This window comes from Topomyia yanbarensis, chromosome 1 (assembly GCF_030247195.1).
Source record: "Topomyia yanbarensis strain Yona2022 chromosome 1, ASM3024719v1, whole genome shotgun sequence".
In the NCBI taxonomy this organism is placed as follows: domain Eukaryota; kingdom Metazoa; phylum Arthropoda; class Insecta; order Diptera; family Culicidae; genus Topomyia; species Topomyia yanbarensis.
In genome coordinates this window covers 21,831,997-21,856,996 of record NC_080670.1, presented here as the reverse complement: position 1 = coordinate 21,856,996, position 25,000 = coordinate 21,831,997, and the positions used below count along the sequence as shown (strand labels likewise).

The 25,000-nt window shown below is 39.9% G+C and overlaps 3 protein-coding genes across 6 annotated transcripts in view; 2 read left to right on the top strand and 1 right to left on the bottom strand.

Moving 5' to 3' along the window:
* LOC131677077 (ras-related and estrogen-regulated growth inhibitor-like) overlaps positions 1 to 12,582 on the top strand; it is a 13,312-nt gene extending 730 nt beyond the window's left edge. Inside the window, exons 2-6 of the mRNA XM_058956653.1 lie at positions 3,138 to 3,473; positions 11,428 to 11,484; positions 11,561 to 11,637; positions 11,704 to 11,885; positions 11,954 to 12,582. Coding sequence (XP_058812636.1) covers positions 3,413 to 3,473; positions 11,428 to 11,484; positions 11,561 to 11,637; positions 11,704 to 11,885; positions 11,954 to 12,212 — 636 coding nt within the window. The 5' untranslated portion in view covers positions 3,138 to 3,412 and the 3' untranslated portion in view covers positions 12,213 to 12,582. The remainder of the gene's footprint in view (positions 1 to 3,137; positions 3,474 to 11,427; positions 11,485 to 11,560; positions 11,638 to 11,703; positions 11,886 to 11,953) is intronic.
* Positions 12,583 to 19,514: 6,932 nt separating this feature from the next.
* The window catches only part of LOC131677072 (RNA helicase aquarius), a 323,960-nt gene continuing 318,474 nt past the window's right edge, over positions 19,515 to 25,000 (top strand). Inside the window, exons 1-2 of the mRNA XM_058956636.1 lie at positions 19,515 to 19,702; positions 19,906 to 20,724. Coding sequence (XP_058812619.1) covers positions 19,610 to 19,702; positions 19,906 to 20,724 — 912 coding nt within the window. The 5' untranslated portion in view covers positions 19,515 to 19,609. The remainder of the gene's footprint in view (positions 19,703 to 19,905; positions 20,725 to 25,000) is intronic.
* The window catches only part of LOC131677075 (probable G-protein coupled receptor Mth-like 5), a 219,638-nt gene continuing 216,344 nt past the window's right edge, over positions 21,707 to 25,000 (bottom strand). For all 4 annotated transcript variants that reach the window (XM_058956639.1, XM_058956642.1, XM_058956640.1 and 1 more), the window contains exons 5-6: positions 22,485 to 22,988; positions 21,707 to 22,420 (exon numbers count right to left, since the gene is read on the bottom strand). In XM_058956639.1, the coding sequence (XP_058812622.1) occupies positions 22,162 to 22,420; positions 22,485 to 22,988 (763 nt within the window). In that variant the 3' untranslated portion in view covers positions 21,707 to 22,161. The remainder of the gene's footprint in view (positions 22,421 to 22,484; positions 22,989 to 25,000) is intronic.

Genomic DNA, 25,000 nt, shown 5'->3' with positions numbered 1-25,000 from the left:
AACCGGTTCCGGAATTAGTTTAACTGGGTCCCTTTATAATGACTACCAGTTAAGTTACGCCGGAATGCTGACTGGTTCTAGTTAGTTAGTATTCCGGCTCCAGTGACACAACCGATTCTAACTAGAACCAGTTGTGTCACTGCACGATAAGGTGGCTAGGCGGGATAAACTACCCCTTAAGAACGGTTGGTTTCAAAATCGTCCAATGAAGGACGTTCGTTGGACGTCGTCAAAATAATCGTTCAAAAGACGTCCATCGTTGGACCCGTGTTGAACGATTTTGAAACAATTCTTTGGGCTTCTCAGTGGGTACCCAGTCACCGTGGCAAGCAGAAAGTTAGCAAAAGTTGAGCAGAGCGAAATTGACTCTGGCAGAGTTTTCACCAGCATTTTGCGCGATTTGTGCGAGAATTCTGGCAGAGAACTAGTTTGACTGGGTAGAGGAATAATCGCTGTCAATTCAGCCGACCTCAGCCACTAAAAAACATGACAACAGTAGCGCTCCTGGTTTGGATATCCTAACTACCTTCGAAACCGTTAGAGATTTTTACACAAGTTGAATGCTGAAGATGGACGTCTGTTCTCTGTCATATTACGATGTAATTTACTCAAATGGATAATTTTGCTAAAGTAATGCATGCCATAGAAACAACTATTTCTCTATAAAACGAAAATAATCGTATGAGGTTCCGAAGATCAAATTATACAAAAACACTAGAGATATGCCCTTTAAAAAGTTGTTAAAAATTCTTTTTTTGTCCGAAAACCCCAACATCTTTCAGAAACATCTCTAAAAGCTCAGCTGATACGAGAAAAATACTAGCAAAATTATTGCGAAACCTTCATATTTGGACGTCCCACTGTGTAACACAATCCATTCAGACTAAACGCAATAACTACAGTTAAAGAGATAATGATAAAAACAGTTGGAACTTAAATGCAAGCGAATAATTCCAATTATTAGTTCGAATAGACCCTGTGGGAAAATTGTTCCTAAACCTAGAATTATCGTTTATAAACAACCTGAACACGATGAAGTTAATTGTATAACAAATGTGCTCCCACCAAATGTAAACTAAAAGTTCGATGGCCTTGACAATCCATATTACGTGCCTAAACAGCAACAAATCGTGAAATCTGATCCGTAATGCCAAGCATGTGTACAAGCAGACAGACATGGTTGTTCACAATCGCCCACCTTTCGGAAGATAATTTGTTCACATTTATGGGGTTCAATGGTTTCGATTATTTATTTTTCGTCTTCGCCCAAGTGACATTCGCTGGCCATTGGTATACATGTACATCGAACTGTTGGCGATGTTGGCTAGAGTTACAGCGCCGCGTCGCCGATGATTCGCAACACCACCGATCCACCGTGGTCCGGTCCGCGTTCAACGACCGACCCGGGGTGCTTCTCGGTGGACGACATACGACGACGACGGCAGCAAGGTTTGCGTTTACTATACTAAATAAATGTGCCAGTTTTGCAACAACAGTATGGACAGCCATTGCCTCATATTGCTGCTGCATCGTTGGATGTAACGGTTTGCAAACTGATGGCGATTGCCGCAAACGATGCGAAATTTGTTCCGAAACAAAAAATACAGCATAGATGGTGTAATTATGACAGTTAATTTTTGCATTAGGACAATTTTCAGCTTATGAAATTCGATTCAGTTAACGAGATATTTATGAAACTGACTCGATCGTTAATTAAGAATCTGCAAAGAAACAGACAAATTGCCGAGAAATATTTTACGAGTACACCTATACCTACATGACGGGAATAATTTGAAATATGAAAACCAGCATGTGCCTAACTAATTACAGTACCTGATCGCGAAATTCGACCCTTCACAGCAAAAGTACACACTGTGAGCGGCTTCCAGTGAGCGAGCAGCAAATTGCTGCATTCGAATATCCGCCAAGGTCAAGGTCTCCAAAACACAACGGGAATGAGGTAGCGAAACAAGATTTGCATCATCTAACCTAACCGCACGGTCCAGCATAATACAATTACATTCACCGGCTGTGCCGGCAACCATTCAGAGATCGTCCAAAAGTAGTGGGTTGCTGATCTCCACTATGCACCGTTGCTCTTTCCGCGTTCCGACAGGTTGGACGGTGTCTTTGTGTATACGACAGTTAAAATTATGAAATTACATAGAGAGGAAGGTGAAATCGTGAGGTTGTTCGAAAATTTATCATTTGTAGATTCGATCACGATCCAATTTCGGTTTGATTTATGATTCTGAATCGAAGAAACTGTTATGGCAGTTTGGCATACGCCACAAAATGCAAACATTGTCGCTTTCACGCCACGAGAGTTGAAATTGATTGGAATCTTGTCAATTTACAGGAAGCCTGCGAGTGGGAGATCGCTGGACTGAGTGACCTTATTGTACCGGTTTTTGTTATACATTGGTTTCCCATTTTCGTTACTTCCCGAATGAATAACATCTGTTTGTAGCTTTCAAAGAATGACTATGTTAGGTTACGTGCCCAAATAGTTTAGTTTCCACTATCACTTGTATCGTTTTAGTTTCCACTATCACTTGTATCTAAAACATATTCCTGTGAACATTTACCTTATAGAGTGTCAGTCCGGAATTTTAGCTCACTATGAATTTTCACAGTTCCAGTCCTGCATTAAGCGTGTATCTGGTATCAAGTTGGTTTTAGATACTAATGAGACGAAGCCAAAACGCAATCCATGACTTACTTGGCCACTATATTTTTAATATTTGAAAATAACCCTTTCTTTCTTTTCTTTTCCATTTCATTTCAGATAACCGATAACTAAATAAATTAGTTTTAGCTTGAAAAGGATTACTACTTTTGCATTTCACTGTATGCATGTTTGATCGTTTTATTAGAAAGTCCTCTATGTGATATCCAGAATTGAGAATACTAGATACAAGTCTAATAATGAAGTCATACAAAGTATCTAGATTTTAATCGACTATTGAGGAACATTTTTACAAAATACTATAGTCGAGTCCCCTATTAAAAGAAATGTACCGTTATTTTTGTTAAAATAGGTAGTTGTCATGAGCAATGCAAAACTCGTAATCCTTTTTTATCCGCTATATGATCAACTTTGCTAATCACAACTAAATCAACCGGATCAATCGTAGAATTTATCAGCCAAAGGTGCACTATGTGAAAAAACATTTGAAATCGACAAACTAATAATAGGTCTGCGGGTGCGGCGAAGTCAATCGTAAAACTAGTTCAATTAGAAAACCAGAAGCAGCACACCTCCATCCCGGTTGACGAATAGAAAGCTGACCAAATGTTCACCGGAACAGGCCACCGACCAGGCGCCGTTGGCATCTAACCAACCCAATTTCTATCTCCTCTCCACGACCGGAAGGCACACCCGACAGTGACCCACACTTTAGCGTGGAAAATGACAAACCTAAACAAGCTCAAGGTGGTCGTCATTGGCAGTTCCAAAGTGGGAAAATCAGGTGAGTTGTCGTCAGTTTTTACGATTACTGTTATTGCCGCTGGTTGCCCACTTCCACCAGTGCCCAGCCAGTGCTGGATCACCAGGTGATAATAGGCCGGTGCGGCAACGCCACCGACTGGGTAATGATTCTCATTACTGCTGCGTAATTGTTTTATTCGAATTTAATGATTTTCCGTTTAGAGGCTGCTGTTTGGGACTAGTCAAGTACACCCTGCTAGCATCATTACTGCTCCCTTTACTGGCAAACTTGGTGGAAGGGTGACGATGTCCGCGAAGTTGGGATACTGGATTGGTTGAAATCGTTCATGACATTGACCCAGAATCCTGTTGTAGGTGTAGTGAAAGCACAATTCATGTGTAAAAAGGTATTGACAAAAACCAGTCAATAACTAAGAGAAAGTAGATTGATTGGGCTAACGGCCAAATCTTAAGGAAGAATTATTCGGAAGCGTCTAAATCTTCTTGAAGTCTTATGAAGGCCCTGCACTGTTTTGGCTCTGTGACCAACAGTATAGAACATATGGACTGGTAGAAATCTAATGATCTTCGTCCCTATCAAAAATCTTCCAAATGTTCCCCAACTGTGTCCTACAAGCATTTTAGATCATTTTTTATGAAGCAATACAATTGACCTGATTTGACAAACAGCCTAAAAAAACAAGTAACATGTAAGTGGGGTTTGTCCACCACTTGGGTTCTGATTTTACCTACTCGGCAGACTCTTGATGACAGGGCGACCAAGGTGCTTTTACAAGAATGTCGAATGTTCGTACATAAATAGAAAGGAAAGTAAAAGAAGCAAAGTCGCTAGTGGCGTGAATTCGGTCTGGTTGCTTACTGTTTTCGACTGGCTGGATTCCCAACGGTCGCGTTCTCCTACAGGTCGACGTTGGCTGCTACGGTAGCGATCCTTGGCGTTTAGTTAGGGACGTGAGCTTGGCTCCTGTGATGAAACCTCCCTCGCGACGCTGGCGACGAATCACTCGTATCGTCTGCTCGTTGTAAACGATCTCGGAAGTCAGCGCTGTGTGCTTCCCAGGGGGAATCTTTGTGGGCTCTGCTTATTGTTGGCAATTAGCTGTAGAGGAGAGATTGGCTTGTTTGACTGATCCTCCACAGTGAGAATGGACTATGCTTCGGCTCTTTAATTTTTAGTCGGAAATTCGAGTGGTTCCTTCGCGATTAGCGTTCCACTATGCAGGGCCGGCGGAAAGCGTGGGTAGTGCTACCCACTCGAAAAGAACCGAGTGGGTAATGACCCACTCGAAATTTTGAACCATTTCAAAAAATGTAGATGTGCAACGCATGTATCTCGCACTACACGCATTTGAAAACATCTATGTACCACAATTCCATTTGCATAAACGAACATGATTTAATGTGAATGTAATGTAAGCGTGTGCATTGCGAAAAGGGAAAAAATCCTTACTAATGGACCCCTCACCCTATGCTTTCTACCCACTCGGGCGTAAAGTGTTTCGCCGCCCCTGCCACTACGGCGATCCTGCACCACACTTGTAAATGGACCACGGACCGGCACTTTTGGTGGAATTTTACCGTCGCACCTGCACACTGCGCCTGATAGGAACCGAGAAAAACGCTGGCACAACTCAGTAATAAACCATGCAAAGATCCTGGCAAATCCTACCTGATAGAATTTTAACCGCTTCTGTCAGAAACGGTTGTTGCATTTGAGCGAATTCTCTGCCAGAATTCTCGCACAAATCGCTCAAAATGCTTGCAGAAACTCTGCCAGAATCAATTTCGCTTTGCTCAACTTCTGCGAAATTTCTGATAGGGCACGGTGACTTGGTAGCGGATTCCCAGTCACCATGGCGAGCAGAAAGTTATCAGAGTTGAGCAAAGCGAAATTGATTCTGGCAGCGTTTCTGCCAGTATTTTGCGCAATTTGTGCGAGAACTCTGCCAAAGAATTTGATTTGTGCGAGAATTCTGGCAAAGAAATTATGCCAGGGTTTTGCTCGTTTTCTGTCAAAATTTGCCAGAAAACGTGAACGAAACCGAGTTCGCCCTAGTTCAACTAACCCGACAGGATGCGCGCAGAAATCTGACAGGGCTACCAAACCAAGACTTACAGAAATCTAGCAGAATGGTCTTTTCCAGAAAATTTGGTGACTGGGCTGCAAAAGTGCCAGCATTTTGCGCGAGAATTCTGGCAGAGAATTCGCTCAAATGCAACAACGTTACTGATAGAAACGGTTAAGCTAACCGATGCTGCTCACTTCTAGCCAGAAATGTACGGCAAGGATTTCTGTACGCCACAACTTTGTCAGTTGTTTTGCTCGATTCGTGCTAAAATTCCACCAGGTACAAACTTCCAGGATCTTTACACTGTTTATTTCTGAGTTGTGCCAGGGTTTTGCTCGGTTCGTTTCAGAATTTGCCAGAAAATGCGAGCGGAACCAAGTTCGCCCTAGTTCAGCTAACCTGACCAGGATGCGCGCAGAAATCTGAGGGCTTCTAAACCAAGACTGACAAAAATCTGGCAGAATGGTCTCTGCTAGAAAAATTGTTGACTGGGTACCAGTACCAGATCCCAGTAAAGATCAGCCAGAAATGAGCCGGAATTCTGGTTGTTCTAGTTAGTATTCCAGCTCGTCACACAACAAATTCTAACTAGAATCGGTTGTGTCGCGGGAGCTGGAATACGAACTAAAACCAGCCAATTTTCCGTCTGAGCTTTATTGGGATCATGCTGTGAGCACAGAGAACCGATGTCCATCTTAATCGTTCAACTTGTGTAAAAATCTCTAACGGTTTCGAAGGTAGTTGAGATATCTGCACCAAGTGCGCTGCTGTCATGTTTTTAGTGGCTGAGTTCGACTGAATTGACAGTGCCCACATCCAAAAAATTGTTTCAAAATCATTCAATACGGGTCCAACGATGGACGTTTGTTGAACAGTTATTTGGGCGTTGCGCAATTTGGTCCAACGAACGTCCTTCATTGAAATTTTGAATTTGAAACCAACCGTTCTTAGAGGGCGGTTATACCTCTACCCAGTCAAACCCAGTGAGCAAATTTTCTGGCAGAGACCGCTCTGCTAGATTTCTGTAAGTCTTGGTTTGGCAGCCCTGTCAGATTTCTGGGCATATCCTGTCGGGTTAGTTGAGCTAGGGCGAACTCGGTTACGCTCGCGTTTTCTGGCAAATTTTGACAGGAACCGAGCAAAACCCTGGCATAACTCGGACATAAACTGTGCAAAGATCACGGCAATTCCTAACTGGTAGAATTTAGCACAAATCGAGCAAAACATCTGACAAAGATGTGGCAGGAAGCGTGCAGAGATCTTGGCCGTACATTTCTGACTGGATTCTGGATAAAAGTGAGCAGCATCGGTTAGTTTAACCGCTTCTGTCAGAAACGGTTGTTGCATTTGAGCGAATTCGTTGCCAGAATTCTCGCACAATCGCGCAAAATGCTCGCAGAAACTCTGCCAGCATCAATTTCGCTTTGCTCAACTTTTGCTAACTTTCTGCTTGGCACGCTGACCAGGAACCAGTCCTGAACCGGTTCGAGCTTCTGAGTGGATTCAGTATGGATTCCAGCTCAAATGCATCAACCGATTAAGTCGTCATCGGTTGTTTCCTTTGAGCAAGATTCCATATTGAATCCATTCAGGATTTCGAACCGGTTTGGAATAGATTTGACGGATGGTTGGGATAAGTTCCTTCTAAGAACGGTTGGTTTCAAAATCGTCCAATGAAGGACGTTCGTTGGACCAATTTGGACAACGTCCAAATAACCGTTCAACGAACGTCCATCGTTGGACCCGTGTTGAACGATTTTGAAACAATTTTTTGGACGTCTCAGTGGGTTGGTTTGGCGGCGCTAGTGTTTATCGCATATTAATTCAAATGTTTACACACGTTTTATTGATATATTTGTTCGATCATGGATGACTGTTCTCTCCCTCTAAGAACGGTTGGTTTCAAAATCGTCCAATGAAGGACGTTCGTTAGACCAATTCGGACAACGTCCAAATAACCGTTCAACAAACGTCCATCGTTGGACCCGTGTTGAACGATTTTGAAACAATTTTTTGGACGTCTCAGTGGGCTGTGCTGTGAGTGATTTCCCGGTTAAAAAAAGGCGAACGAGCATGCATGCTACGGTAATTAGTAGACCACTGTCGCTTTGTTGGATGAATACTTTGTTTTTCTTCATTTAAAAATCAGAAAATAATTGTTAAGGTTTATAAACAGTGTAGGTATGATTGTAAGAATACCCGCTCTCGCTGCATATTAATTGAGTACATTAGCTGAGGAATATTTTGTAAATTAAAAATCCCTATTTGTTGCCCGTGCAATTTGATAACCGACGCGTCGATTATTTTTTGTGGCAGCAATTTTCAGACTATCTTTGATTTATTAAAGCAACTTCATTCAAAATCACCTCGATAAACTACAGATGCCAACAGTGTCTTTACCTTGACCTTATGATATTCAATGCCAATTACCGACCGTATCGTTTAGCCGGTCCACCAACACCAGCACTAGTGTACAAAATTTTCAACAACTTACTTATTACGACGAGGCGGTATAGTCGGTACAAGTAGGAATGATACAATCATTCAGATACTTGCGGACACTTTGCCTCATGCAATCGCTGCATTTTGCTGATTGGCACCTGCTCGTATTAATTCCCCGAACGGTGTATTCTGCAGATTCACTTGAAAATGTTTCTCGTTCAATTTTAAATCCATCCGCAATTTTTGTAAATTTATTGCCAACGGATATACCATTAGTATTTATAACGGATTATTCATATACTAATTCAGTATCAGCATCTTGAACTCTATAGTTTAGTTACCACTCCACAAGGCGGGGAAGATGGAGAACGACGATCTGCATCTTTAAATAGATACCTCCGTAAAGAGAGATCATAATAATTAAAACCAGCGATAAAAATAAGTAAACAAGCAGACGAATGAGTGTGAAACTTCTTGTATACACGATGTCTACCGTTTCGATGTGCCATACCGACCGCGCATGCTATTTCGATTTGATTGGCGCGCATCAGGATAAACATATGCAACGAATTGACACTAATGAGCCGGCTCTTGCAGCGCACATCTCGTGACCTTGACGCCACACGGAACATCGGAATGTCTGTATGCCGTGCGAAGTAGCGATGTCACCGTTTGGGGGCAAGGTCTCTTGCTGGAGGTTGAACGGCAAAGTTATTCTTAGGGGGAAGTTCTGCCAGATTTGGTTCAAACTACATCGAAGTTTTTTTGTGGGATAATGAAATGACATAGGAACATCCAGTTTTGATTGTCAAATCTTGAGCGTTTTTTCAAAACGTCATATCTGCAATGAGTTACTCTCTTTGTTTACTTTCTCTTCTGTTAATAATTCGGTCACTTTAACATTTATCCCTCAGCTCTTTGCATAATATGCTAGTTAAAACCACCGTCTTTCGATCTGTACTGTAAAATAAGTGAAAAGTGTTATAGTGATGCCGTAAAAATCGATAGAGAAAGTAAACAAAGACAGTAACTCATTGCAGATATGACGTTTTGAAAAAACGCTCAAGAAATGTGTTTATTATCTCAGAATACGTCGATATTTTTATCATGCCGAAATTCAAAATGGTGGCCCGCTAAGTGAATGCGTTATAAACAATTAATGTATTATTATTCCATATCAAATCCGAAAATAATTATTGATTTTTATTTCCATATTAGTGAATTGGAGCGATTGAATAACATCACTGAGAACAGACATCCATGATCGAACAAATATGTTCATACAATTTGTTTAAACTTTTGAATGAATATACGTAAAAACACTAGCGCCACCACACCAACTTATCCCAACTAACGTCTAGGACACCAACACAGTTGCAATGTGTATAGACAACATACATATAACGCTATGTTTTCAATTCGCCATCTGATTTAACCTCATTTGGCAAAAAATCCACCCGATTAAATCTCAATCTCGCACTAACACAACTGCACATGGATTAGTCAATTTCTGGCTTTATGGAATCTGGCTCAAAGGCAACAACCGATTCCGACTCAATCGGATGATGCATTTGAGCTGGAATCCATACTGAGTCCACTCAGAAGACCGAACCGGTTCCAGTACGGTTTGACTGGGAAAAGGCAAAACCGCTGTCAATTCAGTCGAACTCAGCCACTAAAAGCATGACAACAATAGCGCACCTAGTGCAGATATCCCAACTACCTTCCAAAACGTTAGGGATTTTAACACAAGTTGAATGTTGAAGATGGCCGTCTGTTCTCTGTGATAACATGTTCGGGGAGCGATTTAAGGGCGTGCAGAGCGGCTAAAATCCAGTTAAGCTCAGCCGGGAATGAACCGGAATTCTGGCTGATTCCAGTTCGTATTCCGGCTCCAGTGACACAACCAATTGGTCGGTGTTAAGTCAGACCGGACTAAGTGACAAAATATTGATTTCGAGAAAAACGGGTTTAAAGTTTGAATCGTAGCATTCTCTACGTTATAATTGAAAATTATTTTTTGCAATAATTTTGTTTATGGTTATATATTTCAAATCTGGCAAAAGTCGAATGTAACTGAAGAAATTCTTTATCCGGTGTTTTCGTTATCTCATTTTTTGATGTTTTGCGACTTAGTCCGGTCTGACTTAACACCGACCAATTCTAGTTAGAATCGGAATTTGATTCGGGATCCTGAATGCAGTCAGTATGGATTCCTAATCAAATGCAACAACCGATTCTGAGTCGGAATCGGTTGTTGCATTTGATTTGGAATCCATACTGACTCCATTCAGAAATCCGAACCGGTTCCGGAATGAGTTTAACTGGGATGGTCCGGAAAATTCCATATAAAAACCATATTTTGATGTATTTATTGTTTTATGGTGTTTAAATGGTTGTGAAATTTGACGCGGATTATATTTTTGTTTATTGGTTGTATGGTGTTAAAACCCATAAGAATTTCCTCGGGTAGCCAGTAACTTGCCCATTTTGACTATAGTTACGCATGTGCTGTACTGGTTATTTTATAGTGCGGACATCTATGTGTCGTCATAAAGCAGCTCTTGTTTCACCTTTCACGCATATTTCCGCAAGACATAATATGGAAAAAGCGGACTCTTTTATATAATTCATGTAATGTAAAATATAATTCATATAAATGAAAAATGGAAGTCTGTTTTCTGTGGATACAGTATCTTCGTATCTTTAGGTTTTTAACAAAGAATCATCTTTTCCCACACGGTACGCTGCCTGTGTTACATGTTATGAACTAGCAATGTTTGCAAAACATGGAACAATTCCGGAAGGGTCATCATTATTTAGTCGACTGGAGAAAAACGTTTGTAAACCAAAAAGCGTCTCATTTTGCAAACTTCATTGCCATCCAAATGAATGTAACGCACTGTAGAGCATTCCAGCGAGTGCGTATTTTACAAACGTTTCGAGGGTCGTAAACTTACTCCTAGTGCAGTGATGGAAAGCTTAACAATGTATGTTCTAGTAGGATATAGTCAAGTACCGCTAGGAATAATAAAAATGTTTAATTAGGTCATTAAGCTGTTTTTTTTCTATTCCGACGCTTTATTTTTGCACGTGAAATGATAATTAAAATTGTTTTATGAAATTGAATTAGTTTATTAAATGAAGAATAAAGCGTTTTTTATTTATTTCATACATTTATACTGCTCATAATCGCAAGTCAGTCCCATGTTGTATGGGGTTACATATCTACATGGGAATGGCTTACGATTACAAGCAGTATAGACCTAAACTTCCTACCGTAATCTACAGATGTATGCAAACTTCTACATATTTGGAGAACACAAAATAAAATAAATGACCGAAAGCAAATATTTTATTGAAAAAATTTGAAAATAAAACCAGATGATCCAATTTGCAGCTCCAAGATGGGTTCCTATTCAACGCAACAACTAGTAACTTCATTTCATTTTTTTGTTTCAGCCGTCACGGTTCGATACCTTACGAAACGATACATCGGCGAGTACAGTTCTTCGAGGGGTTCGTTACTTCTATAATTCCTTGCTCGTTGAAATCTCTTGTATAGTTAACACTTTCCTTATCAACTCTCCCGCAGATTTCCTCTACCGACACAGCATAATCTACGACAATGCCACAACAGAAGTGGAAATTTTGGACACATCCAAGTGTGATGTAACACAGCAAGCGGATGCTAGGGTAGTCGCAATACTAATCGCAGTTCCTTTTTATACTTCACAGAAACGAGGTTGCCTATACGAACATCTACGCTGGGGCGATGCGTTCGTCGTGGTGTACTCCATCTGTGATAAGGCTAGCTTCGAAGAAGCCGCCGATTTTCTGCAGCAGCTGACCAAACTCAAGCTACCTTCCTACTATACGATACTGCTGCTCGGCAACAAAAGTGACCTTGATCATGCGAGGTAAGAAATGTTGAGCTACATCCCGTCTAGTGAAAAAAACAAACTAACGGCCTCCTTATTTCCCCCAGAGAAATCTCCGTCAACGACGGTCAGGAGCTATCCTTTCGGTACTCTTGTCAGTTCTACGAAGTGTCGGCAGCAGAGAACTTTGCCGGCGTTTCGCTAGCATTCCACTCGCTCATTAAGGAAGCTCGCTCGACGCAACTCTTTCGGGCACTTCCACTCCGTCGAAAGCTCGGCGTCAACAGTGTCTCCAAAGCGTTGGGGAACATTTTCGGGAAAAACAGCAAAGGCGAACGAAAGAAGCGACCTTCGCTGAGTATATGACGGACAAAAGTAGTGGAACCGATTGACGGAACGCTTTCTGCCGTTAGTTGACTGGGAGCGTTTGGATAGCAGAGACAATTTGTAAATATGTTTGGAATAAGTTAATAGCTTTTAGCTACTTAAAATATTGATTTACCGACACAAAAACATTCCGGAGTCAATACGACCATTTCAAATGTACATATACTGAATAGTGGTAGTAAATTATAGCTCAGTAAGATTCCTACAGAAAAGTGGAGTGTAAGATGAAATGATCGTACAAATTTCACTTGTAGCTTAGATCTTAAATAAGCCGTAGGTTCCTAAAAAGTAGCATTAAGTAATGAACACAATATTTTATTGGTATCATAAATCTACCTTCATCTATTCATGATGGATATTGCTTCTTTTTGTGGTAAAAAAGGATGACAAGTTATTCCAATATCACTTCCTTTTGGTAATAGGTAAGAAAAGAATTTTGAAACTGAATATTCAGAAAAAAATCCACCCTTCCGGTTCGCTAGCTTAATTAAATGAAGATCAAAGAACGATTTTTACAGATATTTTAAGAAAATAAACACAAGCTGTTCTTTGACATATTCGGTGTAACTTGACAGTAGTTTTACTTACACGTGTTAGCTTCTTTGATACCCAACCCGGCAAAAAGATATTGGTGCTTGAATATGAGGTGCCTAAAATTTTAATTATTTTACAAACTAGAATAAAGAAAAAAAAAGTTTGACTATACATATTTTTGAAGTCAACTGCATCGAACAAACAAAAATCCGGCTTTCGCCTTTCGGTGAGCTTTCTAAAACTGGGGTATTTCGTGTGCATTCTTCAGTCAATAACTTATTCATCCTACCATACGACATACACACTCGCCAACATGTGATGTGGATTTGCCAAAATTTAAGTTTTCATTATAGATATTGCATTTCGCATATCACAATCGATGGATCTTTGCCTTACGCCCCAATAAAAGTAAAAATAATTAACTGATATAGCATCCTTACTCAAATACAAAATATCAAGGAAAAGTGAGTCGATAAAAATATTTATGTTGCTATTCAAATATTTTGTGCAGTAGTGCTTGAATTTACAATTCGTATTAGCGGATAACAGATGTTTCTTCTAACCCAAGGTGTGAGTCGCTTAGCACAAATCGAGTTGTGCTTGCAAACAAACAGCGTGATAGCCTGTGCCGCAATGTACCATGGTGATCAGCTAAACAAAAGCACGGGTTGCTGTGATCATTTAGTTACACTTTGTTGACTGTTTTCTAGTTTACAGAAGTGTGCCTCAATGTGCCAAACATGTGATAACGGGTGAAGTAATTGTGTATTACTGTGGATCGTATTCTTATATCGTGTTTACATTGCTAATATAGTGGACATGGCACACTGTTCTAAGCGACTCGCCCCTTGCTCTTACCTAAATAACCATATCAACATTTGAATAGGGCTAATAAGATTTGTAAACAAACTTTTGTTTTGCTGATTTCTCCTAATTTGTTATCATTTCAACACAGAAAACATTTGAAATTGATTCTACCAAGGATAAAGATGTTGATTCATGTGTATTTTTCATGAAATTCAACTCGGTAGCGGAATAATGAGCGAAATAAGTTTGTTTACAAAAGTCTCATTAGCCCTTTTGAAGAATTACTATAGATATTATCTGTATTGAAACTTTGTTATTTGTTATATCATTCACCGCATTTTTCAAATAATATACGCCTGTAATAGCCCCCTAAGAACGGTTGCTTTCAAAATCGTCCAATGAAGGACGTTCGTTAAGCGGACCCTACACGAACAGAAATATTGACAATAAATCATATATTGCTCAATATATTGATGGTGTAAGGTCATCTTGAAAATATTGATTCTGTAGAATTTAAATGGGATTGATGGATTGAAGCAGTCTTGTCAATATATTTACTGACAATATTTCTGTCTCGTGTAGGGTCCGCTTTAGACCAACGTTGGATGACGTCCAAATAACCGTTCAACAGACGTCCATCGGACCCGTGTTGAACGACCCTCTAAGAACGGTTGGTTTCAAAATCGTCCAATGAAGGACGTTCGTTGGACCAATTTGGTCATCGTCCAAATAACCGTTCAACGAACGTCCATCGTTGGACCCGTGTTGAACGATTTTGAAACAATTTTTTGGACGTCTCAGTGGGGATTTATAATCATGTTTTGGCGTCTCAGTGGGTGATCTTAAATTTGACTGCATGCTGAGATGGTGCCATATCGAGTTCCCAGTATAATCATTCAGGTTGGATTGCACTGTAAGTCCGGCTAAAATGACACAATCAATCCTAACCGGAATCGCTAGTGTTATTTGAGCTAGAATTCCGGTAGAAGTCGTCCAGCATTCCGGTTCATTTTATGGTTGAATAAACTGGGCTTAAGTGAAACTACCCACTGAGACGTCCAAAAAATTGTTTCAAAATCGTTCAACACGGGTCCAACGATGGGCGTTTGTTGAACGGTTATTTGGACGTTGTCCAAATTGGTCCAACGAATGTCATTCATTGGACGATTTTGAAACCAACCGTTCTTACCCACTGAGACGTCCAAAAAATTGTTTCAAAATCGTTCAACACGGGTCCAACGATGGACGTTTGTTGAACGGTTATTTGGACGTTGTCCAAATTGGTCCAACGAACGTCCTTCATTGGACGATTTTGAAACCAACCGTTCTTAGAGGGTAACCACCGAAATATTTTAGAAATGACCTAATAGCGACATCCCAGTTAAACTCATTCCGGAACCGGTTCGGATTTCTGAATGGAGTCATTATGGATTCCAAATCAAATGTAACAACCGATTCCGACTCAGAATCGGTTGTTGCATTTGATTTGGAATCCATACTGACTCCATTCAGGATTCCGAATCAAATTCCGAATGGTTTGACCGGGATTAAGTGACGATAATGGTTGCATTATAATAGCGCCATCTGTACCTCAGCAATGCAGCATGAAAAGTGGACCACTAGTTGGCACTAGAGCACTCTAGTTAGAGTGTGGCCAAGACGAGTTTGACGTATCCAAACGAGCAGAAATCTGACGTATTTCTATTGTTAATACGTCACATTTCATGTTCGTTTGGATACGTAGAGTGCTCTAGTTGGCTCCTTTACGAAGAAAATATACTACATGTTTGAGGTGGATGTTTTACCTAGGAACCACAGAGAACAGACATCCATGATAGAACAAAAATATTTAAAAAACGTGTGTAAACATTTGAATTAATATACGATAAACACTAGCGCCGTCACACCAACCTATCCCAACTATCCGTCAAATCCATTCCGGAACCGGTTCGAAATCCTGAATGGATTCAGTATGGAATCTTGCTCAAAGAAAACAACCGACTCCGACTCTATCGGTTGATGCATTTGAGCTGGAATTCATGCTGGAAGTCCGAACCGGTTCCGGACTAGTTTGACTGGGTAGAGGAATAAACGCTGTCAATTCTGTCGAACTCAGCCACAAAAAAACATGACGACAGTAGCGCACCTGGTTTGGATATCCCAACTACCTTCAAAACCGTTAGAGATTTTACACAAGTTGAATGCTGAAGATGGACGTCTGTTCTCTGTGTAGGAACTGTCAAATTGGTAGTAATTTTTCGAAAATTTATCTAATTTTGGCATATTTAAAACAAATTAAAGTGAAAGAAAACTAATTTCCTTTAATATGGCAATGTACTTTTCTGCAAATATATTAAATGTTACTATGTTTTAATTGCCACAATGTTCTACTGTATCGATTTTGTTGGTTATTTTCGGCAAATTTGAGACTAAGAGAAACGAAAGAAATGAAATTGAAAGACGGATAGGTATTCTAGAGCGAATCAGTTATAAACTTAGAGTGGAAAACTAGAACTAGGCAGGTTCATATGGGCATGATCGAAAGGAAATGTGAAGAATTCTTTGCCTTCTGCTAAGTAGGAGTTGGGCATTGCACCCAAGTCTACCGCATGGTCTATGGTAATATCCACGCTGCTTTAGAACTGTTTCCGTTGCGTATAGTCGGGCTGAACCTAGCTGTGCGCTTCTTCCAGAAGTCACTTAAAACCCGCTTTCGCACACCTGTACCCACGAAGTAATCCGCCCTGGTAAACCGACCATGGATGTAATGCACCTCAGAGCAAATAAAGAGAAGAATAAAAAACGCTCTTTGCACTTTTCATGCAAACCACCGCTCTTCTCTTCACACCGATGTGTATTGTTCCCATACGTGCATTCTACTCCATGGCTGCACACCGCAAAGAGTATAAATAAATAGGCTCTTTAGTGTGAATTTTGGTCCAACGCGCGCACGGAAGCAGGGAAAGCTACCGAAAAACCGAAAAAACGTTCTTCCGATCAATCTTCTTATCCTAATTGTAGTTTGATTCGCCTTCCTACCTGCTTACCAGTGAGGGGAGGCACAAAAAAGTGGCTCTTCAAGGTGACTCTTTGCGCAACATTGTGCAGCTCTTGGTGCACAGCTATTTCTCTTTTTCGTTTTAAGTTTCTCTTCATGCGGTCGTTAGCACAACGCAGTGTTTCTGTGCTGCTCTATTTTTCATCGGTGTATTTCGCTCTTTGTGCACATTATGTGAGCAAATAACAAGCATGATGCCGACGAGCTTCCGATTTGAGGAAATACAAAAGTGACCGAAACCTAAATTTTGGTGAAAACCGTTTTTATCTCCATTAAGGAGACAATTGCTTAAATCTATCCTTGAGCGCGAAGAACACAAATCCAATAACTAAATTAGTTTTGGAATTTCGTCTCAGGACATCGAAAATTTCTTTGATTTTCACACACTATTAACGCTGAAGCAAAAGAGATTATAACTACACGCAGAAAAAAGTACTGTAAATTTGAAGAAAATTTGTATTACAAACAACAATTTTTTCGTTTGTTCAATGGCTTATACAGATTTCTCATTGAAACAATAATAATTTTTGTTAATTTCAAAACAAATTAATTGGTTTGCCTTTTTGACAGAACAGGCATCTAACTAGAAAAAAAAGTTGATTTAACACAGTTTTCGTGTTGGAAGCATAGCAAATGTATTTGTGTTGATAAAGTGTACTATTTTGAATCAAAAATAATACAGGTGACATCAAAACATGGCTAAATATTTGAAAGGAATGATGTAATAATTGAAATGGCCTGTCAAAAATATTTGCAACAATAAACATACAAGTTAATATAAATACTAATGCTTTTGAAACTATAGCAGGCACTTTATTTGTTTTTTTTTCAATTTCTTTGTTCTAATTAAATGACAAAACCCTTGCTTGAAGTTCCAAAGCTGCCTAGTATGTTTAACCGGAAAATGATCCGGAATGCTGGCTGTGTCTAGTTCATATTCCGGCTCCAGTGGTACAACCGATTGTAATCAGAAAGCACTACTGCTAGTTCCTGTGGAAAAATGAAAAATATTAGGCTTAGGATCGATATAGTTCGTTTTGTAAGATGCTGAGACGGAATTAGCTACTCTATCTCTATATGTATAATTCACATACTTACCGAAAATGTAATAACAGTTGGTGACAAATGAATTTCTACTGCAGAAATCTGTTTCATTTCGAAAGCGCTAATAAAAAATTCTTCACTAGAAGCCATTTTGAAATTGTAAATGAAAAAGAACAACGCAACGAAACATTGTTTTGAATCTACATAAAAATAATTTATTTCAAATATATAAATAGTAGTATCGACAAAGAATTTCAATTGATATAAGTTATTCTATTTGTTATGACTACCAGTATATACTTTTAAATTCAATCAGGTTTGAACAACTGAAAAGAAATTTGTTTCTTTTTCTTTCCAACAATGACAAATATTTGTTTTAAATTAAGATCTAGGTAGAATCAATTTTCTTTTTGCGCTTTGAAGTAATTGTTTGATTTTTCAGTTTAACTACGACATATTTTCTTGCGTGTATTAGAGATCGCTTGCCGCTGTTAACATCGATGGTTTATTATATTCCTCTTACATTTGCCAGGTCCATTGGTTTGACCACATTTAACAGACAGTTAGGCTAGAACAAAAATTTCCTTAAAAACCTTGTAAACTTTCAAATTGATAAACGATGGAAATGCGTGTTTTACTATTACCATCTACGCAATTGTTTGCTACAAGCGTTTGACGGCTGCACTCCAACTGCATTGCATTGATCAGTGCGCCACCGTGAATTTTAATAGTTTGCTTATGTGCCCTATACGCATATGTTTGTCGTGCGTTCATTTTTGAACAAAAAAAGAAGGCAATCAAGAATTTGAATATTGGAATCAAAGGTACATATTTGCAACCTAAAGCTGGATGTATAGACCGCAAGATAGCACGAAAGTGCAATGATGATGTTTTTATTTTCATCTTCCAAAACGCATCTAAAAGTAAATTTTGAATTTTATAAGCTCAATTCATGTTATAATTAAATCAACGATTAGGTGTTATTTTTTCTAATGAAAAGTAATATTGAAAAGTAATATTGACGAAGAAAATATGTTTCCTATGGCTGAAAAATATCTAAATGGTAAATTTCTTGTTACATCACTAAGAATTCGTTCTTCCGGTTTCAGTTTATACTGAAATGACATTCAGAGATTTAAAATCTCGATAGAAAACACGATAGTGGGCAAAAATCACTGGATTGAATAGTGCAGGTGTTAACTGTCGAGGTTATTCACCGAAGAATCCAATTTCTATAGGTAAACATTTTCAAACAAATATAATTCCGGATCTCAATGATTCGCAATAAAATATCGAGTTCGTCTGGATGTTTTGGTGTCAAACGAAAGAACGAGTGTTTTCTTATCACCTGTAGAACAACCATCCTATATCACCAATGCAAGGCAATCCCGAACAGAAAGTAATATCGAAATTGATCGTAGAAACGTTGAATTTACAACAGTTTTATTTGTTAACAACAACTTTTGTTGTAACATCAATATACTTATGGGAAAAGATCATTTTTTTCATTGTTACATACCTTAACGACCCCCCTTTTTCCATGTAAAAATCGGGTTTACAATGAAATCGGATGTAGAAACAACAAATGTGATTATATTTCCATTGTAAATTTTCCAGAATAACATTGTTTTTCGTTGTAATGTAACAATAAAAAATGCTGTAATACTGTTGTGCATTTCTATTCGGGATGCTTTCATCTTTTGACTGGTACCATTATTGAGAATTAGATGGCGCGTCGAGCGGTTGAGAGCTGAATATGAAATGTAATTTGACCACCCTGTGTTTGTTTTCCTTTTAATTTTTTGTTTACGCGTGCTGTTACCCGAAACGTCAGTTGCGGCACCCAGTTTTTATTTTGGTTTTTCGGGAGTTTGTTGTGTCGGAACCGGTCTCGAAACGTTTTACGAAATTTGATCGGAAGTTCGCGTTAACAATGTCCAAAACAAAATCGTCGGATGAACCGGCCGCCAAAATGCGCAAAGGAGCTCTCACGGTGGCTCAGATAAATGCCGATGAGCTAACTTTTGTAAGTATTCAGAAAAGCATGCTGGCTAAAATCAATTATTTTGTTTCAGTACCAGACGAAACTGAAAGTGTTCCGTACCAAACAGGAAGCATATTGTTCCTATATTCGCTACATATCTTTATTTCGACTGCTGGTGGCGAACAGGACAAACTTCCTGTTTATTCCGGACTAAAATGACACTAACCAATCTATCTCTCATTCAGCTTGCTAACCGATTCTGGGCCCCGGACACGGCCGACAGCCACGAACCGTTCAATCAAGCCGTCATCGAAGAAATCTATCGGCGCGAGATTTGCGAATCGCGATATTCCATGCGACGGATCATGATGTTAGAGTTTAGTCAATATCTAGAGAACTACCTGTGGCCTAATTACCGCGGTGAGGAAGCAACCCGGGCACACCTGATGTCGATCGTGGTGATGTTGAATGAAAAGTTTCGCGAAAAAGTAGAAGTGTGGCAGGTGTTTGATAATCGTGCGGATCAGTTTCCGAGCTTTTTTCAGAAGGTGCTGGAAGCGTGTTTAGAGGACACCACAGTTACTCCGTTCAGCATGAGAGAGCAAACCGCGTTGCTGGTGTTTCTGAACCATTGCTTCAACAGTATGGAAGTTGAACTGTGCAGGAATCAGGCCAAACGATTGGTCTCGTTGGCCATGTGGTCCTGTTTGCAACCGCGTAGAAGAGAGCAGGAATTGAAGGAAATACCGGAGTGGAGGCGGTTTTGGAAAAAGTTGCAGAAGAGGGACAAACCGAAAATGAAGGAAAAGTTTGAGTGGGAGCGGCACTTTTTGCAGAATCTTATGATAAAGTTTATGAACATTCTGGAGTTGATTCCGGGGGAGGGGCCAGTGTGCGAAGAAACGGTGCGCTACTGTGAGCGGTTTTTAGAATTTCTCATCGATTTGGAGGCATTGCTGCCGACGAGAAGATTTTTTAACACCGTGATGGATGACTGCCACGTGGTAGTGAGGTGTTTAATGGCACCGTTGTTGCAGCGACCGGAGGGAAATTTGTTTGCACAGGTGAGTGATAGCTTTACGGAGTTCACGAGATTGGGCAAAACTCAAGAAATATTTATTTCTGACTGTCGAATTCTTCAGACGCAGGTTGCGGGCTGAGTTCCTTTTACTATGTGGCGAAAGATTGCAACTTGAAGTTCATTCAGTCTGCCCTCTCTCACGTTATCTTGCACGTCCATGCCGTCATCGGTACTGCTTTCTTGCTGTTCGCGGTCGGGTGCTCGTATTTACTGCTCTGTCAGATCGCTATTGTATAACCAACTTCATCGGTGTTCGCTGGCACTGGTTGTTGGTATGGAGGTACTAGTCGCAATCGTTGTTGCTTCGCTATTGTTACTGGTAGTTAATTTCAAGATTCAAAATAGGTCAGTTGTTGGTTGACCATTTGATTGTGCTTTAGCAACGTATTTCGGAAACTGTTTGTTGGCGCGTGACTTTTCGTAATGCGTCACCTAGTTGCAAAATTGGCACGTAGGGATCTGACCAGGGTATGAGGGCAGAGTTATTTGCTATTTGCCAGAAAGGAAGCTATTTGTTATATACTTAACCGCAAGGTTCCGTATTCGATGGTGGAAAGCGATACAACATCGTGTAGCGTAAGACGGTAGTCCTATTGTAAGCCATTGTCGAGCGTCGACAGTTCTTCAATCCTCCAAATTGCTAGCGTCCGAAACGCGTTTGGCAAACATTTTTAAGTGGCGCATTGACCGATGCAATGCAGCTGGAGCCTTCTAGCCTAAATGTCTGCTATCTGTGGTTTTATCAACTTTTCAACAATCGAAATACCTCATAAAGTGTGATCAATTCAGTTGCATTCCTTTTTTCAAATTCGTGCCATACCAATCAATGATGTCACAATTTTATCTTATACCATCAGTTCATATTCTGAAAATTAAGAAAACATTTACGAGCCGCTTTAGTAATTTTTTCTTCATGTGATGAATGAGTGAGTATTTATTCGAAATAAAAGACATGTTCATTAGTAATTCTTTGTATCTTAATATTTATTGAGTCTTTGTCAAGGTTAATCTACTTGAGTGTACACAGTAGTTCAGCTGTTGTTTACCAATATATAAATCTAGCAACACATAGTTTCCTCACAACGTACGCCGAGGAAAATAAGCGGTGTTATCATACATGAAATAGCGCTCTTACAGACTATTGTTAATAATTTATCGTTTTCTTTCGTAGCCTAATGAAAAACTGGACGTGTATAGTTATTTCTTTCGAAAATAATGCTGCCCTTGCGGCTCGGATGTCGATTGGTTCATTTGTTTTTCTTCGAATCTTAGAGATTCAGGAATGTTAACTCCTACGCTGCCGTCTCTAGCTGCTACTCGAAGCTAGATAAGCCTCTGGGGAAGACCACGGTTGGTGAGATTCTTTAGTGTAGATTCCTAGTTCGGCGCGAGCGCTGCTATCTATCATCGGTCAGTGGGGTCAGTAGTCACCTCCGTTCATATACGTCATCTCATCACCCCAATCGGATGCTTGCGGTGGTTCATTATAGCAGCACGATTTCTTCAGCAGAAAGGTTACGTGTTTCTGCCGGAGAACGCATATGTACAAAATGCACGGGGCCTGTAGTGCATTCACAATGATATGCGTGTACAGCAGTGCATCGAAGTGGAGCCATGAGAGGATCAGGAAGAGCCATGATGTACTCATGACGAGGAAGATTAAAGTGAACATAACAAAGCTGGAAGCAGAGAGAAAAAAAAATTAAAGTTTAATTATTTCGCTACTTGTAACAGAACACTTACTTGCATTTCAACTTGTGGTGTATTCTGCCGTACGTATTCATCCGGTTGATAAATTTCAGAGTCGTCACGTAGAAAAACGTGTTAATTATAATGATGAAAGCGATCGGTGTGAAAAACACTGCAATCCCAAGCCAACCGATTGTTTCCTGATTCTCGAAAATGCTGGTGTTTCGCTTCCCGTTCGGTCCGTCCAGGAAAAAGTGCGAAAATATTGCCACACCGGCCATGGTTGCCGTCGCGCCCCACGCGTATCCCGAGTACCAGCAGTACTTACGCCCGTCCGTCACTCGCAGGAAGACGTTTCGCGCGCGGAATGTTTTCCAGATGTAGTAACCCAAACTGTTGAGCCAGAAGAAAGCCGCCAGCAGGCTGATGTAGAAGAACGAATCGGCCACGATGAAGCTGACGTGGTTGCTGAACTCGGTGAATATTCGAACCAGATCGGCAGCCTGGGCAATGATAAGGCACACCGTGATTGAGGTGACGATGTTTCCAACGAGGTCCCTGGAAGTGGATTAGTGGTGGTAGGTTATTGATTGTACATTTTAGAGAGCAACTGGGAAAAAAATGTAGCAGTTTAAACATTGGCGATTTTTTGGGATTGATACAATATATACGTCCTGTTGAAGCGATATCTCCGTCATAAAAAAGGAGCGCAATTTTTTTTGCCTTTCTCATATATTTAAAGATTAGAAATGGTGTACATACTTTGAAATACATGTATTTATTTCAATATTTTTTTCTCAAAATTGAAAGACTTTCTAAGAACGACGCTGTGATGGGTCGAGTCAGAATAATACGGAATTTAACGTTTACGAGTATATCGATAGTTATTAAATTGGGGGAAGATGTAGTACGCGAAACAACTCAAGAAACAGTTCTTGAGAATTCTCGCGGTGAACCCTATGTTATTTTGGATATGCAATCAATGAGTCAAGTTCGTTTTTGTGATACAGTTTCTTCACTAGGATGGTGACAAAACGGATGATGTCTGTGCTGAACTAAATCTCGATTCATCAAAAAAAATGGTCAAATAGCGTGTCTCACTAGAAAGGATTCATCACTGTGTTTGGATGTCGTCACTGTCTTAGGAGAGTTGTTTTTTAACGCTCCAGAGGACGAAATGTGCACGTGATTCGTGTACCGGTGATATTGTGGGCAGAGTTGCCACACTCACAAATGTTTCGGTAATGTCACAAATTTATTGAACGATTTTTGATCACGGATGCTTGTCATAGATGACAGATTTATTCCATGTTCATGAAATTTTCACAGAATTGTACAGGTTTTTGAAAAAAGTCTAATATTTTACAGATTTTCGGAAAATTTGACACGGATTTTCCCAGATTCTTTTTCTGTTAGAGGTATCACATAAAACTGGTAAAAAGATTTTGTTAACTGAAACACAGATTTTAATGTGGCATCCCTGATTCTGGGTATAGCTGGTAATGCTGCTTTTCACCCTAAGTACAGCGGGATTGTCGAGTACAGCTTCGAGACGATCGTGAAAATCAAGCAGATTTTTTGGCTTTGCAAATCTTGCACACTTCTAATGGCCGATAAGCGTCATCGGCAACCTGTCAGGGGGAGATTTCGAGGTTGAGCTATTTAAAACACTAAGTTTTTTTTCATACGGGGGATACGTACCGTGTTAAAAAACCGTGCAAAAAACGTGTTAATTGCGAAATCCGTGTAAAAAATCGCGTTCATTCCGAAAACCGTGCAAGAAAACTGCGTTACATTCAATGCAAAAGCCTTAGACGATTTTAGGAAAGGGGTGATTTCGGAGTTTTATCAAAAATGTCCTTTTGAAGGCAAAAGACTTAGGCGATTTTTGAGCAAGTTTTTTTTTGCACGGATTTTGCAAGTAGCATGGTTATTATAATACCCTATAAGAGTTGTGGAAAAGTCGGATCTTGAGAATTTCTTTTGGTCTGCATTTCAACAATATGGTTGTTTTAGGACAACAGTTTTAACAAGTAGACGCCAAATATGGATGTCTGAGACCATTTTAAAAATCAAGATGTCGACTTCCGGTTCAGTGGAATTCTCTAAAACCCAATCTATATGGGAATTATCAGAACGGGCTTGGCGAGTTGACGCCAGATATCGATGTCTGAAGCTGTTTTGAAAATCAAGATGGCGACTTCCGGTTCAGCGGAATTCTCTAAAACCACATCAGTATGGATATTTTTGGCACGAGATTGATGAGTGGACGTCAGATATTGATGTTTAAGGCCATTTTGAAAACCAAGATGGCGACTTTCGGTTTAAATATAGATGTATGAGGCCATTTGGAATACCAAGATGTTGACTTCCAGTCTAACGGAATTTTTTCTAACTCAATCAGTATGCATATGATCAGAGCGAGCCTAATGAGCGCATGATAGAGATCAATGTCTGAGGCCATTTTGAAATACAGAATGACAACTATAGGCTTAGCGATACTCTGTATAACTCAGACAACGTGGAGTGTTTTGGAACTTAATTGTAAAATATGCAGTTGCCAGGTCATT